The 12,440-nt window shown below is 38.0% G+C and overlaps 1 protein-coding gene across 5 annotated transcripts in view; it reads left to right on the forward strand.

Moving 5' to 3' along the window:
• Positions 1-12,440, forward strand: part of DDX10 (DEAD-box helicase 10) — a 283,882-nt gene that overhangs the window by 37,104 nt on the left and 234,338 nt on the right. For all 5 annotated transcript variants that reach the window (XM_035264462.3, XM_078339398.1, XM_035264461.3 and 2 more), the window contains 2 exons: positions 2,891-2,989; positions 12,196-12,283. In XM_035264462.3, the coding sequence (XP_035120353.3) occupies positions 2,891-2,989; positions 12,196-12,283 (187 nt within the window). The remainder of the gene's footprint in view (positions 1-2,890; positions 2,990-12,195; positions 12,284-12,440) is intronic.

Below are 12,440 nucleotides of genomic sequence, written 5' to 3' on the forward strand. Positions count from 1 at the left end.
CTAGATGTAACTATTCTACAATGTGTATATACTCTAAGATGTGTTGTACATGATAAGTACAATTTATCAATTTGAAGTAAGTATGTTTGAAAACAAATTTGTCTAAATATAGAGTTTTAAAGTGTAAATCTTTGGAGGAAGACTTATTTCTTTTACATTTAGCCTTGGGCCTTGAATATTGCTTTCGAAATCTAAAAGCTAGCTCATGGGTAAATAGACTTTATTTCTGCAAGCATTTTTTAAAGAAAAATGTTCTTATGCCTTCTTTTAAAAAGTACTTTTATTCTAGAATAAAAGCTTACTAGGGAACTCTGATTATTAGTGTGTGGGTGATAACTTGTGCTTTGTGTCGTTTTGGGGAAAAGATGTGTGTAATGTAGAATAGGTAAAATGGCCAGTGATCTTTTTAATGGGTGCTTGCCTTACGGAAGTTGACTGTGAGTGTTTTCCATTTTCCATTGGGAGTCTTTTTCTTCTAAAATTCCACCGTTGGAATTTGTCTCGATGTGTAGCCTTCTCCATATATTCTGTTAGCTGTGGCTTTAGAAGGTTCGAACATGGTCCCTTTAGTCCTGACTCAGCCTCTTAGGTGCTCCCTGGGAATGAGTAGACGAGATAGATAAAGGTGTGCTAGGCTTATTATTTTCCTAGAGGTCAGGTGAAACACGAGAGAACACGGAGTGAGTATCTTTTTGGTCTCCTAGGTTCTTGGACCCCTTTGCCACAGTCCGTGCCCTGTGTAGACTTGTGGGCCTGTTTATTTCATTTTGCCATCTCTGAACTTGGAGGTAGAGTATTGAAATGGTTGACCGTTGACTAGCCCTCAACCCATCGTTCTCCTTCTTTCTAATGGTTCCATACAGAGTAAACCTTTCTACTTCTGAAGGTAATTCACTTAACCTCAAGAGTCTGGTTGCCTCAAGAGCATTTTGGAAGTGTCCTGCTTAAGAGTCAGCATTAACTGATTCCCGTTCTCTTTGGACCTGTGATCTTTCCTTGGTGGAGTCTGGGAGTTTCAGAAGTTACGACGTCTCTCTGTTATCTTGCTGCTCAGCATGTCGCCTCATTGCTTCATATACTAGTAAATTCTGCCTTCACAGATGCTTTGGTCCAATACTGCTTAGGGGTCAGCTTTAAATTTGTATTTTTTTGTAGTGAACGAAGGTGAAAAACTTTGAGTCATATTATTCTGTGTTAAAATGCTGTGAGGAAGTTATTTGATACGGGTCTTTCAGTTCTAAAATAAATAATTGGTGAAAGTGGTAAATTGTATGTTCAGCCTCGCCCTGTCCTCTTTGTTGACTAGAAAAAGCAAGTAGGCGTAAAGAAGAGGAAAGTATCCACTGGGCTCTCAAATGCTGCCTTACCCATGGAGAACTCGACTGTCCCCTTCATATCCCTTCCCGTAATGTTGGACTAATTCCTAATTATTCTTTAGATCTCAGTTCAGGTGTTGGTTTCTCAAGGCAGTGCCATCTCTCAGTATGTGAAAGCCAGATTTTTCTTCCAGCATTTGATAAAATTTCACTTAAGTATTGGTGGTATTCAGTCGCTCTATGCAGGGACATTCTAGGGCTTCTGAAAACAGGTTCTAAGGTACCTTTCTAGCAATCTTTCCTGCTGTTTGTGTACCATGGCTTCAGTGGAATTTCTTTCTCTTATTCACTCTTTAATACATTTTCCTTGTATTTTCTGGCTTCCACTCCCTCGTTCACACATTCTTCTCCTTGGTGACACCTTAGTCTCTTCATTCACTACTTTAAATGCTAATGACTTCTGGCTACATGGATGGTTTAGTCCGGTACTGCCTGGGAGACAGCTTTAAACTCATATTTCTTCCCCATCTTCAAGGCTCACCTGAAATTTCATTTCATATTCCATGACGTATTTTGTTTTTCTCTGGCTAACCCCGAGAGGCCTGTTTTCCTTTCTGAGTTGGTGGTGGTGATTGCCCACGGTTGTCCTTTTGCACCTACTTACTTACTGTTTTGTGACTGTTCTCTTGACTCTCTTGCTGGTGTGTTTTTTTTTTCTAGTCAACAGGAACATTAGATCACTGGAGACAGATATTTTCATCTTCTGTTTCTTTATGTTCTTTACAGTTTATGCCCACCACAAACTTCCTCAGTAAAAAGTTTATTTGCTCCTCACATTTTATAGCATGAATCTTGGTGAGAGCGCTTTGAGATTGTTTTTTTTCTTTAAAAAATTTCTCCAGGTATCCAATTGTGTTCTCCGTTTTACTGCTTGTATGTAATGGCTGACGTAAAGGTATCGGGAAAATCTGTATGCAAGTAGCACAGGGGGCTTAATAACTGCAGGATGTCTTGTGGCTCATGTCAGTACAGCTTTCTGAAGATACAGCATGAAATAAGATTTCACCAGGTGAGGGAAGAGAAGTAGCATGGATTGGAGGCAGGTGCTTTACTTGAACAGATCTGTTTCTTGTAACTAATGCTTCTAAACAATTTTACTTCCAAGGTGTAAATAAAATTCCCAGGAGGAGGAGTTGAATTTTTTAAAAAGAGTATAGATTGGGTGCCATGTTTATCAAAAGATTAACTTTATTAACCTTCTAGTGGCTTGAGTGAGAAATTGTCTTCTTGTTATGTGAGTAGAGAGCTATTTAAGAAAATCTCTTTAATTGATTTCCTTCCTAGAATTTAGATCATCTTCTGTGGAACAGCTTAAAAGTCACTAGGAATAACCAGTGACGAAAATGATCTGAGGTGTTCAGAGCCCTGGTTTTCTGTTATCAGAGATGAAAAGCCAGTCTCTGACATTTACTGGTTAGATGAACTTGTTTTCATGTTTACCTGTTCATCACACTGTTAAAATGTAGAATGCAGATTGCATTGATGTATTAAAGATTTTGTTTCTTTTTGTTTAGGTACAAAGAGGATGGCGAAGCTTTATTAATTTTGCTTCCCTCAGAAAAAGCTATGGTGCAACAACTTCTTCAGAAGAAAGTACCCGTGAAGGAAATCAAGTAAGAGCTACTTGTTGTCTTTCTGTTTTCAGGAAAATGAGAGCATGAAATTGTTATGCTTAACTATGTGCACCTAATTCCCTCCTCCTCCGAATTTATTCAACTGCCTGGTTTGACTTTTATAAAAAGGCTCTTTTTACAACAGTTTTAGGTTCATGGAAAAATTGAGAGGAAGATACAGAGTTCTCGTGTACCCCATTCTCTGAACATGCACAGCCTCTGCCCTTATCAACTTTCCCCACCAGAGGATATCTGCTGCAATTGACAAACCGGTGTTGATGTTTTTTTCACCAAAGTCCATAGTTTACACTAAGGTTCATTCTTGGTGTTGTCCATTTGCACAAATGTGTGATGATGCATATCTAGGATTTTAATATCATACAGCATTTTCGCTGCTCTAAAAATCCTGTTTTGCCTATTTATTCGTCTCCCCTCCCCCTGAACCTCTGACAACTGCTGATCTTTTTACTGTCTCCATAGTTATCTTTCCAGAATGTCATATATTCTAGTTGGAATTATACAGTACCTGGCCTTTTCGTGTTGGCTTCTTTCACTTAGTAGTATGCATTTAAGGTTCCTCCATGTCTTTTCATGGCTTCATAGTACATTTCCTTTTAGTACTGAATGACATTTCATTGTCTGGGTGTAACAGTTTTTGTTCACCTACTGAAGATATTTTTTTTTATTTTGTTTTGTTTTGACCTTGTTTATATAATCAATTCAACTATAGCCTGGCTGCAAAAATGACAGATTTGTATTGATTTTATGCAAATAACCACATTGTCATGAAAGCTAGTAAGTCATCTGAATTCTGAGGGGTCAGGGAGAGTAAGGTACTATATAAAGAATGTGTCATTTATAGTTTACTAAACAGAGGGTTAAAGATAGATCAGGAAGAGAAGAGAAAGGATCTTTTCACTCCCTTAATAAAAATATGTAAAACCCTATCAGTAGTATTAAAATGAAATAACCACAATTAGATTGTTCTCAGCAGTTCCCTTAATCCTACTTAAGTCTTACAATTAGTGGATGTTGGATTAACATTTGGCTTTCAAAGGTCTAAAGGACATCTTAATTGCTTCCAAGTTTTGGCAATTAGGAATAAAGCTGCTATAAACATCCATGTAAAGGATTTTGTGTACACGTAAGTTTTCAACTCCTTTGGATAAATATTACCAAGGAGCGTGATTGCTGGGCTAGATGGTAAGAATGTGTTTGGTTTAGTAAGAAACTGCCAAACTGTTTTCCAAAGTGGCTACACCATTTTGAATTCCTGCCAGCAGTGAATGAATTTCTGTTGCTCCACATCCTTGTCAGCATTTGCAGATATTCTTTATCAAGGTGAGGAAATTGTCTTCTATTCATAGTTTACTGAGTTTAAAAAAAAAAGATCATGAGTGGGTATTGGAATTTGTAAAAAAAAAAAAAAATTTTTTTTTAAAAATCTGTTGAGATCGTGAGGTTTTTTTTCTTTGTGAATGTTAAACCAGCCTTGCATTCCTGGGATAAATCTCACTTGGTTGTGATTTATAACTATTTTTATACCTTGTTGTATTTAATTTGCTAATATTTTGTTAGATTTATACCTAAGTGTTCATTTTTTCGGAGTGCTAATAATGTAAATGGTGTTGTTTTTAGTTTCAAATTCCACTTATTGCTGGTAAATTGATGCTCATAGCATTCTCTTTTTTTTTTTCCCCTGGGTAGGGGGTGGGGGCAGAGTCTTGCTCTGCAGGTGCAATCTTGGCTTACTGCAACCTCTGCCTCCTCAAGCAATTCTTAGCCTCCCAAGAAGCTCAAATTACAGGCATGTGCCACCATGCCTGGCTAGTTTTTGTATTTTTAGTAGAGATGGAGTCTTGCTATGTTGGCCAGGCTGGTCTTGAACTCCTAGCCTCAAGCAATCTGCCTGCCTTGGCCTCCTAAAGTTGTTCGTAGTATTCTTTTTATCCTTTTAATGTCTGTGGGGTTTGTACCGATTTTCCTTTTCTTCATTTGTGATAAAAACAGGAAAGTGATTAACTTTTGTATATTAACCGTCAATCTCGTAGTCTTGCTGTGATTGCTTATGTCTGTGGGGTTTGTACTGATTTTCCTTTTTTCATTTGTGATAAAAACAGGAAAGTGATTAACTTTTGTATATTAACCATCACTCTTGTAGTCTTGCTGTGATTGCTTATGTCTGTGGGGTTTGTACTGATTTTCCTTTTCTTCATTTGTGATAAAAACAGGAAAGGGATTAACTTTTGTGTATTAACTGTCAATCTCGTAGTCTTGCTCTGATTGCTTATTAGTCTAGTAGTTTCTTTGTTCATTCTTTTTGATTTCCTACATAGATGATCATGTCATCTGTGAACAAAGCTAGTTCTATTTCTTCTTTCCCAATCAGTATCCCTTTGATTTCCTTTTCTTGTCTTACTGCATTAATTAGGAATACTAGAGTGATGTCAGACAGCAGTGGTGAGAGGGGATGTCATTGCTTTTTTCCTGATTTTAGCAGGAGAGCTGCCAGTTTCTTACCATGAAGTGTGATATTAGTAGTGGGTTTTTGTATTTGTTGAGGACTTTTGCATCTATCATTATGAGTGATTAGTCTGTAGTTTTTTTTTTTCTCCCCTGTAATGTTTGTATCTGGTTTTGGTGTTAAAGCGATGTTGGCCTCATAGAATGAGTTAGGAAGTATTCCCGCTGCTTCTATCTTCTGAAAGAGATGTTAGGAAATTGGTATTTCTTTCTGAAATGTTTGGTAGAATTTATAGGCAAGCCCATCTGGACTTGGTAATTTCTGTTTTGAAAGGTTATGAATTACTGATTCAATTTCTTTAATAGATATCCTATCGAGAGTGTTTATTTCTTATATGAATTTTGGCAGATTTTGTCATTCAAGGAGTTGGTCTGTTTCATCTAGGTTATCAAATATGTGGGCATAGAGGTTCATAATACTCTTTACCCTTCTACTATCCATGAGATTTGTAATGATCTTTCTTCTTTCATTTCTGAAAATAACTTGTGTCCTTTTTTCTTCGTATGGTTATAGGCTTATGAATTTTTTTTAGTTGTTCTATTCAAAGAACCAGCTCTTGGTTTAATTCTTTTCCCTTTATTGATTTCCTGTTTTCAACTTCAGCCATTTCTGCTCTAGTTCTTTCTTCTTCTGCTTGCTTTTGATTTAACTTACCCCTTTTCTGTTTCCCATGTTGGAACTGTAGATGACTGAGTTTTAGGTGCTTTCTTTCTAATACAGTCATGTGTTGCTTAATGATGGGAGTAAGTTCTGAGAAATGCGTCATTAACTTTATCCTTGTGTAAACATCACTGACTGCACTTACACAAACCCGGATGGTATAGCTTACTGTACACCTAGGCTATATGGTGTAGCCTATTGCATTTAGGCTACAAACCTGTACAGCATGAATACTGCACATGCTGTACACTGAATACTGTGGGCAGTTGTAACACAATGGTAGGTATTTGTGTATCTAAACGTAGAAAAGGTACAGTAAAAATACAGTATAAAAGATAAAAAGCATACTGCTAGAGCACTAACTACAGTGCTTGCAGGACTGGAAGTTGCTCTGGGTGTCAGTGAGTGGTGCGTGAGTATGAAGGGTTAGCACGTTACCGTATACAACTGTGGACTTGGTAAGCACTGTAGGCGTGGGCTGTACTAAACTGTTTTCTTCAGGAATTCACCTTACCTTGCTGTAACTTCTTTTACTTTATAAACTTTTAGTTTAGCTTCCTGATTCTTTTGTAGTTATACTTAGCTTAAAACGCATGTTATATAGCTATACAAAAATATTTTTTAAATATCCTTACTCTACAAGCTTTTTTCGGTTAAAAATATTTTTTTCCTTTAAAACTTGTTTTGTTAAAAATAGAGACACAAACACATGAGGCCAGGCCTACACAGGGTCAGGATCATTAATATCCCTGTCTTTCATTTCCACATCATCTCATAGAAAGCCTTCAGGGGCAATAACATGCATGGAGCTGCCGTCATTTATGGTAACAGTGCCTCCTTCTGCAGTACTTCCGGAAGGACCTCTCTGAGGGTGTTTGTATAAGTAGAAGGAAAACACTGTCACATAATAAAAAGTCTATTGAATGCATCAGTCAACAGTTGTTTATCATTTTCTAGTATTATGTACCTCACTCACCTCATTGCAAGTGCCATACTTCCGTTTATCTTGTGCGCGGTGTGTTTCCTTACACCAGCATCACCATACACATGTGAGTAATGTATTGCCCTACAGTGTTACGATGGCCGCGACATCACTAGGTGATAGGAATTTTTCAGCTTCACTAGCATACTGCAGCCTTAGTCTCCCAGGCTTAAGTGATCCTCCTGAGGAGCCGGGACTACAGTCCTGTGCCACCATGCCTGGCTAATTTTTTTGATATTATTAGAGACAAGGTCTTGCTGTGTTGCCAAGGAAGATCTTGAACTCCTGAGCTCAAGCGGTCCTTGGACTCCCACAGTACTAGCATTACAGGTGTGAGCCACTGCTCCTGGCTTTCATTACAGCCTTATGGGACCACTATTGTATATGCAGTCCATCACTGACTGACACATCATTATGTGACTCATGACTGTATATGTATTCATTGCTATAAATTTCCCTCTAAGTACTGTTTTTGTTGTGTTCCGCAAATTTTGTAACTAATTTTAATTTTTATTCATGAGAAATTTTAAAAGATTTTGATTTTGTTTTGACTTGTATTAGAGGTGTGTTTAATCGCCATCTATTTTAGAATTTTCTAGTTACCTTTCTGCTATTTCTAGTTTATTTTATTTTATTTTTTTGATACAGAGTCTTGCTCTGTTGCCCAGGCTGGAGTGAAGTGGCATTATCTTGGCTCACTGCAGCCTCCACCTCCCGGGTTCAAGTGATTCTCCTACCTCAGCCTCCCAGTACCTGGGATTACATGTGTGCCACCATGACTGGCTAATTTTTGTATTTTTAGTAGAGATGGGGTTTCGCCATGTTGGCCAGGCTGGTCTTGAATTCCTGACCCCAGGTGATCTTCCCTCCTCGGCCTCCCAAAATGCTGCAATTACAGGTAGGAGCCATTGTGCCTGACCTATTTCTAGTTTAATTCCATTGTGAAAGAAGATATTGTATGATTTATATTTTTTTAATTTTACTAAGACGTGTTTTATGGACCAGAATGTTTTATTTTGGTGAATGTTCCATGTGAGCTTGAGGAGATGTGCATTAGGTTGTTGGATAAAGTAGTCTCTAGATGTCTATTGCGTCCAGTTGATTGATGGTATTGTCGAGTTCAACTATGTTCTTACTGACTTTCTGCCTGCTGGATTCGTCTATTTCTGATAGAAAGGTGTTGAAGTCTCTAATTTTAGCAGTGGACTCGTCTTTCTGGATGCAGTTGTATCAGTATTTTCCTCACATAGTTTGATGCATTAAGGATTGTTGCCTTTTTGGCGAATTGAGTTCTTTATCATTATGTCATGCCATTTGTCCCTCTTAAGTTCCTTGCTTGGAAGTCTGCTCTGTCTGACACTAGTATAGCTATTTTTGCTTTCTTTTCATTAGTGTTAGCATGATATATTTTTATCAAACCACTTTTATTAATTTATGTGTCTTCATACTGAAAGTTGTTTTATTGTAGACAACATATAGTTAGGTCTTGTTTTTTGATACACTCTGACAACATCTCTTTTAATTGATGCATTTAGGCTCTTGATGTTGAAGGTGATTATTGATGCAGTTGGATGAATAGCTGATGTATTTGTTACTGTTCTGTTTGTTGCCCTGTTCTTTCTTCTTACGTTTGTCTCCTGTCTTCCTGTGTCTGAGAATCACAAGATTGTTTTCTCCCCTTAGCATACCACTTTGTTCTTTTTCACTTTTTTTTTAGTGGTTGCTCTAATGTTTTTGCAATATACATTTACAAGTAATCCAAGCCCGTTGTGAAATAATGACCTAATGCTACAGCACTTCGCAGGTAGTGTGAGTACCTTATAACGTAGTTCCGATTTCTCCTCCTGTCCCTTTTATCATTGATGTCATTCATTTCACTTATGTAAAGCATACATAAGCATATAAATGTAAGATATATACATCAACATACATAATCAAACATGCTGGGGCTATTATTTTGAAAAAACTTAGGTTAAAAATAAGAAAGATTTTATTTTACCATCACCTATTCCTTTGTTATGAAGATCTGAGTTTCTCACTTAGGTTATTTTTTTTCTCTCTAAAGAACTGTTAAACGTGTTTTGCAAGGCAATTCTGGCAATATGTTTTGTCAGTTTTTGTCTGAAAAAGTGTTTCTCTTTTGAAGGATAGTTTTGTGGGGTACAGAGCTCTAGGTTGGTGGTTTTTCTCTCCCTGCACCTTAAATATTTCATTCCACCTCTCCTTGCTTGCATGGTGTCTGAGAAATCAGGTGTAGTTCCTATCTTTGTTCTTCTATGGGTAAGGTGCCCCCTGCCCACTTCTTTCAGGATTAAACAAATATTTAACTTTCTGTCGTTTGACAATGATATGCCTAAGTACAGTCTCAGTACCTCTCCCTTCCCCACCCATGCTTTGAGCTTTCCGAGCTGTTGGATCTGTGGTGTGGTGTCTGACGTTAATTCGGAGGAAATTCTGAGTCATTACGGTTTCAAGCATTGCTGTTTCTCTTCTCCTTCTGATGCTCCCATCACACGCATGTTCACTTTTCCTAATTGTTCCATAGTCCTTGGAGTTCTGTTGTGTTGTTTTCAGTCAGCTTTGGAGGTTTTTATCAAGTTCAGAGATTGTTTCCTCAGCTGTGTCAAATCTAGTAATAAATCCCTCAAAGGCATCAGTCATTTCTGTTGCAGTTCTTATTGTTCTCTCACATTTCTTTTTGATTATTTCTTAGGATTTTCATCTTTCTGAATGACGTTGCCCATCTGTGCATGTTACCTGTTTTATCCATTAGAATTCTTAGCATATGAGTCATTGTTACTTTAAATTAAATTTCTGGTCTGATACTTCCAACATCCCTGCCATGTCTCGTTATGCTGCTTGCTCTATCTCTTCAAATTATGTTTTTGCTTTTAGTATGCCTTGTAATTTTTTTTCACGATAGATATAATGTGCCAGGTATTGTAAAAGAAACTCCTGCAAATAGGCTTTAATTGATGTTGGTGCCGTCGTGGTAAGGTGTAAGGGGTGGGGGCCGTAGGGGAAGCCTTTTTAAGACCTATAGTGTAGGTATCAGTCTTTTAGTGAGCCTCTGCCTCTGGACTGGGAACTTCACAAATTCTTCTCAGTCTCTGCCTTCCCACCACCCCAACTTAAGTGGGAAAGGATGGCTAGACTTGGGTGTTTCCCTCCCGGCAGGTCACTTAGGCTCCGTGAAAACCCTAAGAGGCTTGGCTCTCATGAACAAGGCCTGCTCTCATAAGAAACTAGTTAAGAACAGAGTGCTCAGGCATATTTCAAAATGGTTCAATTTCCCCTTGTTTTACTGAAAGCATGAGGGATTTTTTCTGATATTTACTGGGAGAACTTGGTTGAGCTCCTGGGATAAAGCTTATGAATGTGGGGCTGCCCTATGAATGGGTCCTCCTGGAGTTTTTATTTCTCAGACTTGTCCACACCGAGGCTCCAGAAGGTTTTATCAATTACAGTGAGGTTCTCCCACCCAGGCACTGACTCTCCCTGTTGTTTCTGCTCATGGCTCAGCTCAGGTAGGCTGTGACTCCCTGTACTCTTTCCTGTGTTGCAAACAGTGGTTTTCCTGTGTCCTCCAGCTCTATCATGGATAAAAGAAGAGTTGTTGATTTTTTTCCCCAGTCTGTTCAGCTTTGTACTTGTTATGATGGACTGATGATTTCTAAGCTGCATCCGTAGGGTACTGGGTATCAGAAGTCTCCTTTTTTTTTTTCCCTAAAAAAACTTTTTAAACAGCCTTTTTCCAAGGACTGTTAGTGGAGAAAATGAGATGGAAAGGGAGGACTTGTCACCTTCAGGAAGCACTGATGATTGAAATAATTAAACCTCTTGGGTGTAATTACTTTTGAGGTTGTCCTCCATTTTAGAGAGTTGTGCTCTCTTGTCACTAAAGATGTGTAGATTCACAGTCAGTGGAATCCATCAGAATCTTACTTGTATTTGCCCAAAATAATTTTGAGAGTGGTTAGATTAGGGGAGGAGGGTTGAAGATATAGCAGAGACAAAACTGGTTGTGATTTGGTAATTGTTGAGGCTGAGTGAAAGTCTCTATCTTTTTGTATATTTTGAAATTTTTTATAATAAAACTAAGTAAAAACTAGTTCATCTACCACCACCCATCACCATCCTGGCTTTGCAGAAACAACTTGGTTCAGCCTAACATCAGGGAAACAATGGGGTCGCTTTTGTGAAGCCTAGACCTCTTAAGATTTTTCTTGCCTGTAGCTTATCTGGGCAGAATTAGATACCATCTCTGTCATAATATGCCTAATTTCTAAATAAGGGAATCACTACAGTCTTTGGCTACTTGTTTATTACTTGAACTTGGTTTTATGATGTTTGACTGAAACAGAAATATTTATAAAAATGATACTAGGGTTAGGTATGGTGGCTCACATCTGTAACTCAGCCCTTTGGGAATCCAAGGCAGAAGGATTGCTTGAGGCCAGGAGTTACAGACCAGCCTGGGCAACACTTTGAGACCCTGTCTTTACAAAAGAAGAAGCAAACAGACTAGCTGGACACGTTGATGCAAGCCTGTAGTCCTAGTTACTTGAGAAGCTGAGATGGGAAGTCACTTGAGCCCAGGAGTTCAAAGTTACAGTGGGCTGTGATTGCACCAGTACACTGCAGCCTCACTGAGGAAACAGAGTAAGACAGCTTTAAAAAACAATTAGATTTCATTTATTCCATTCATGTAGAATGGATCTTTAAACAGACAGACTTTCTACCTGCTGAGCTAAGAAGCAGCCAGTGCTAACTGTGGTGTTTATCGAAGTATCTCGCTCAGCATGGGGTGTTTAGAGAAAGCATCTGACGTGTCATTTCTTCGTTTCTTTTCTCCTGTGTTAATCGTCATAGGCAAGAAAGTCAAACTTAGATGGAGTTTAATGTCCGTCTGATCTGATTCTCAGTTGAGAAATAGTTACACATTTAAAACTACTGAGGAAAATAGGAAAATGGTGCTTACTATTTTTAGTCTCCAAAATTGAGGTATCTTATTTTAACCTTTATCTTTTTGTTGCAAAGAATCAATCCAGAGAAACTTATAGATGTCCAGAAAAAGTTGGAATCTTTTTTAGCTCAAGATCAAGATTTGAAAGAAAGAGCTCAAAGGGTAAGTCATTTTTGAATTGGATTCCTTCGTCGAATGGAAAAATAGTAAAGTTTATCATTTTCTGCTACTTCTAGGTTGCATGTTTATGCCTCAGTCAAGAAGTGTAATTTGCTGATAGATAAGTCTAGTTTATTCTTTTTTTTTCCCCCCAGAAATT

This window comes from Callithrix jacchus, chromosome 10 (genome assembly GCF_049354715.1).
Source record: "Callithrix jacchus isolate 240 chromosome 10, calJac240_pri, whole genome shotgun sequence".
NCBI lineage: Eukaryota > Metazoa > Chordata > Mammalia > Primates > Cebidae > Callithrix > Callithrix jacchus.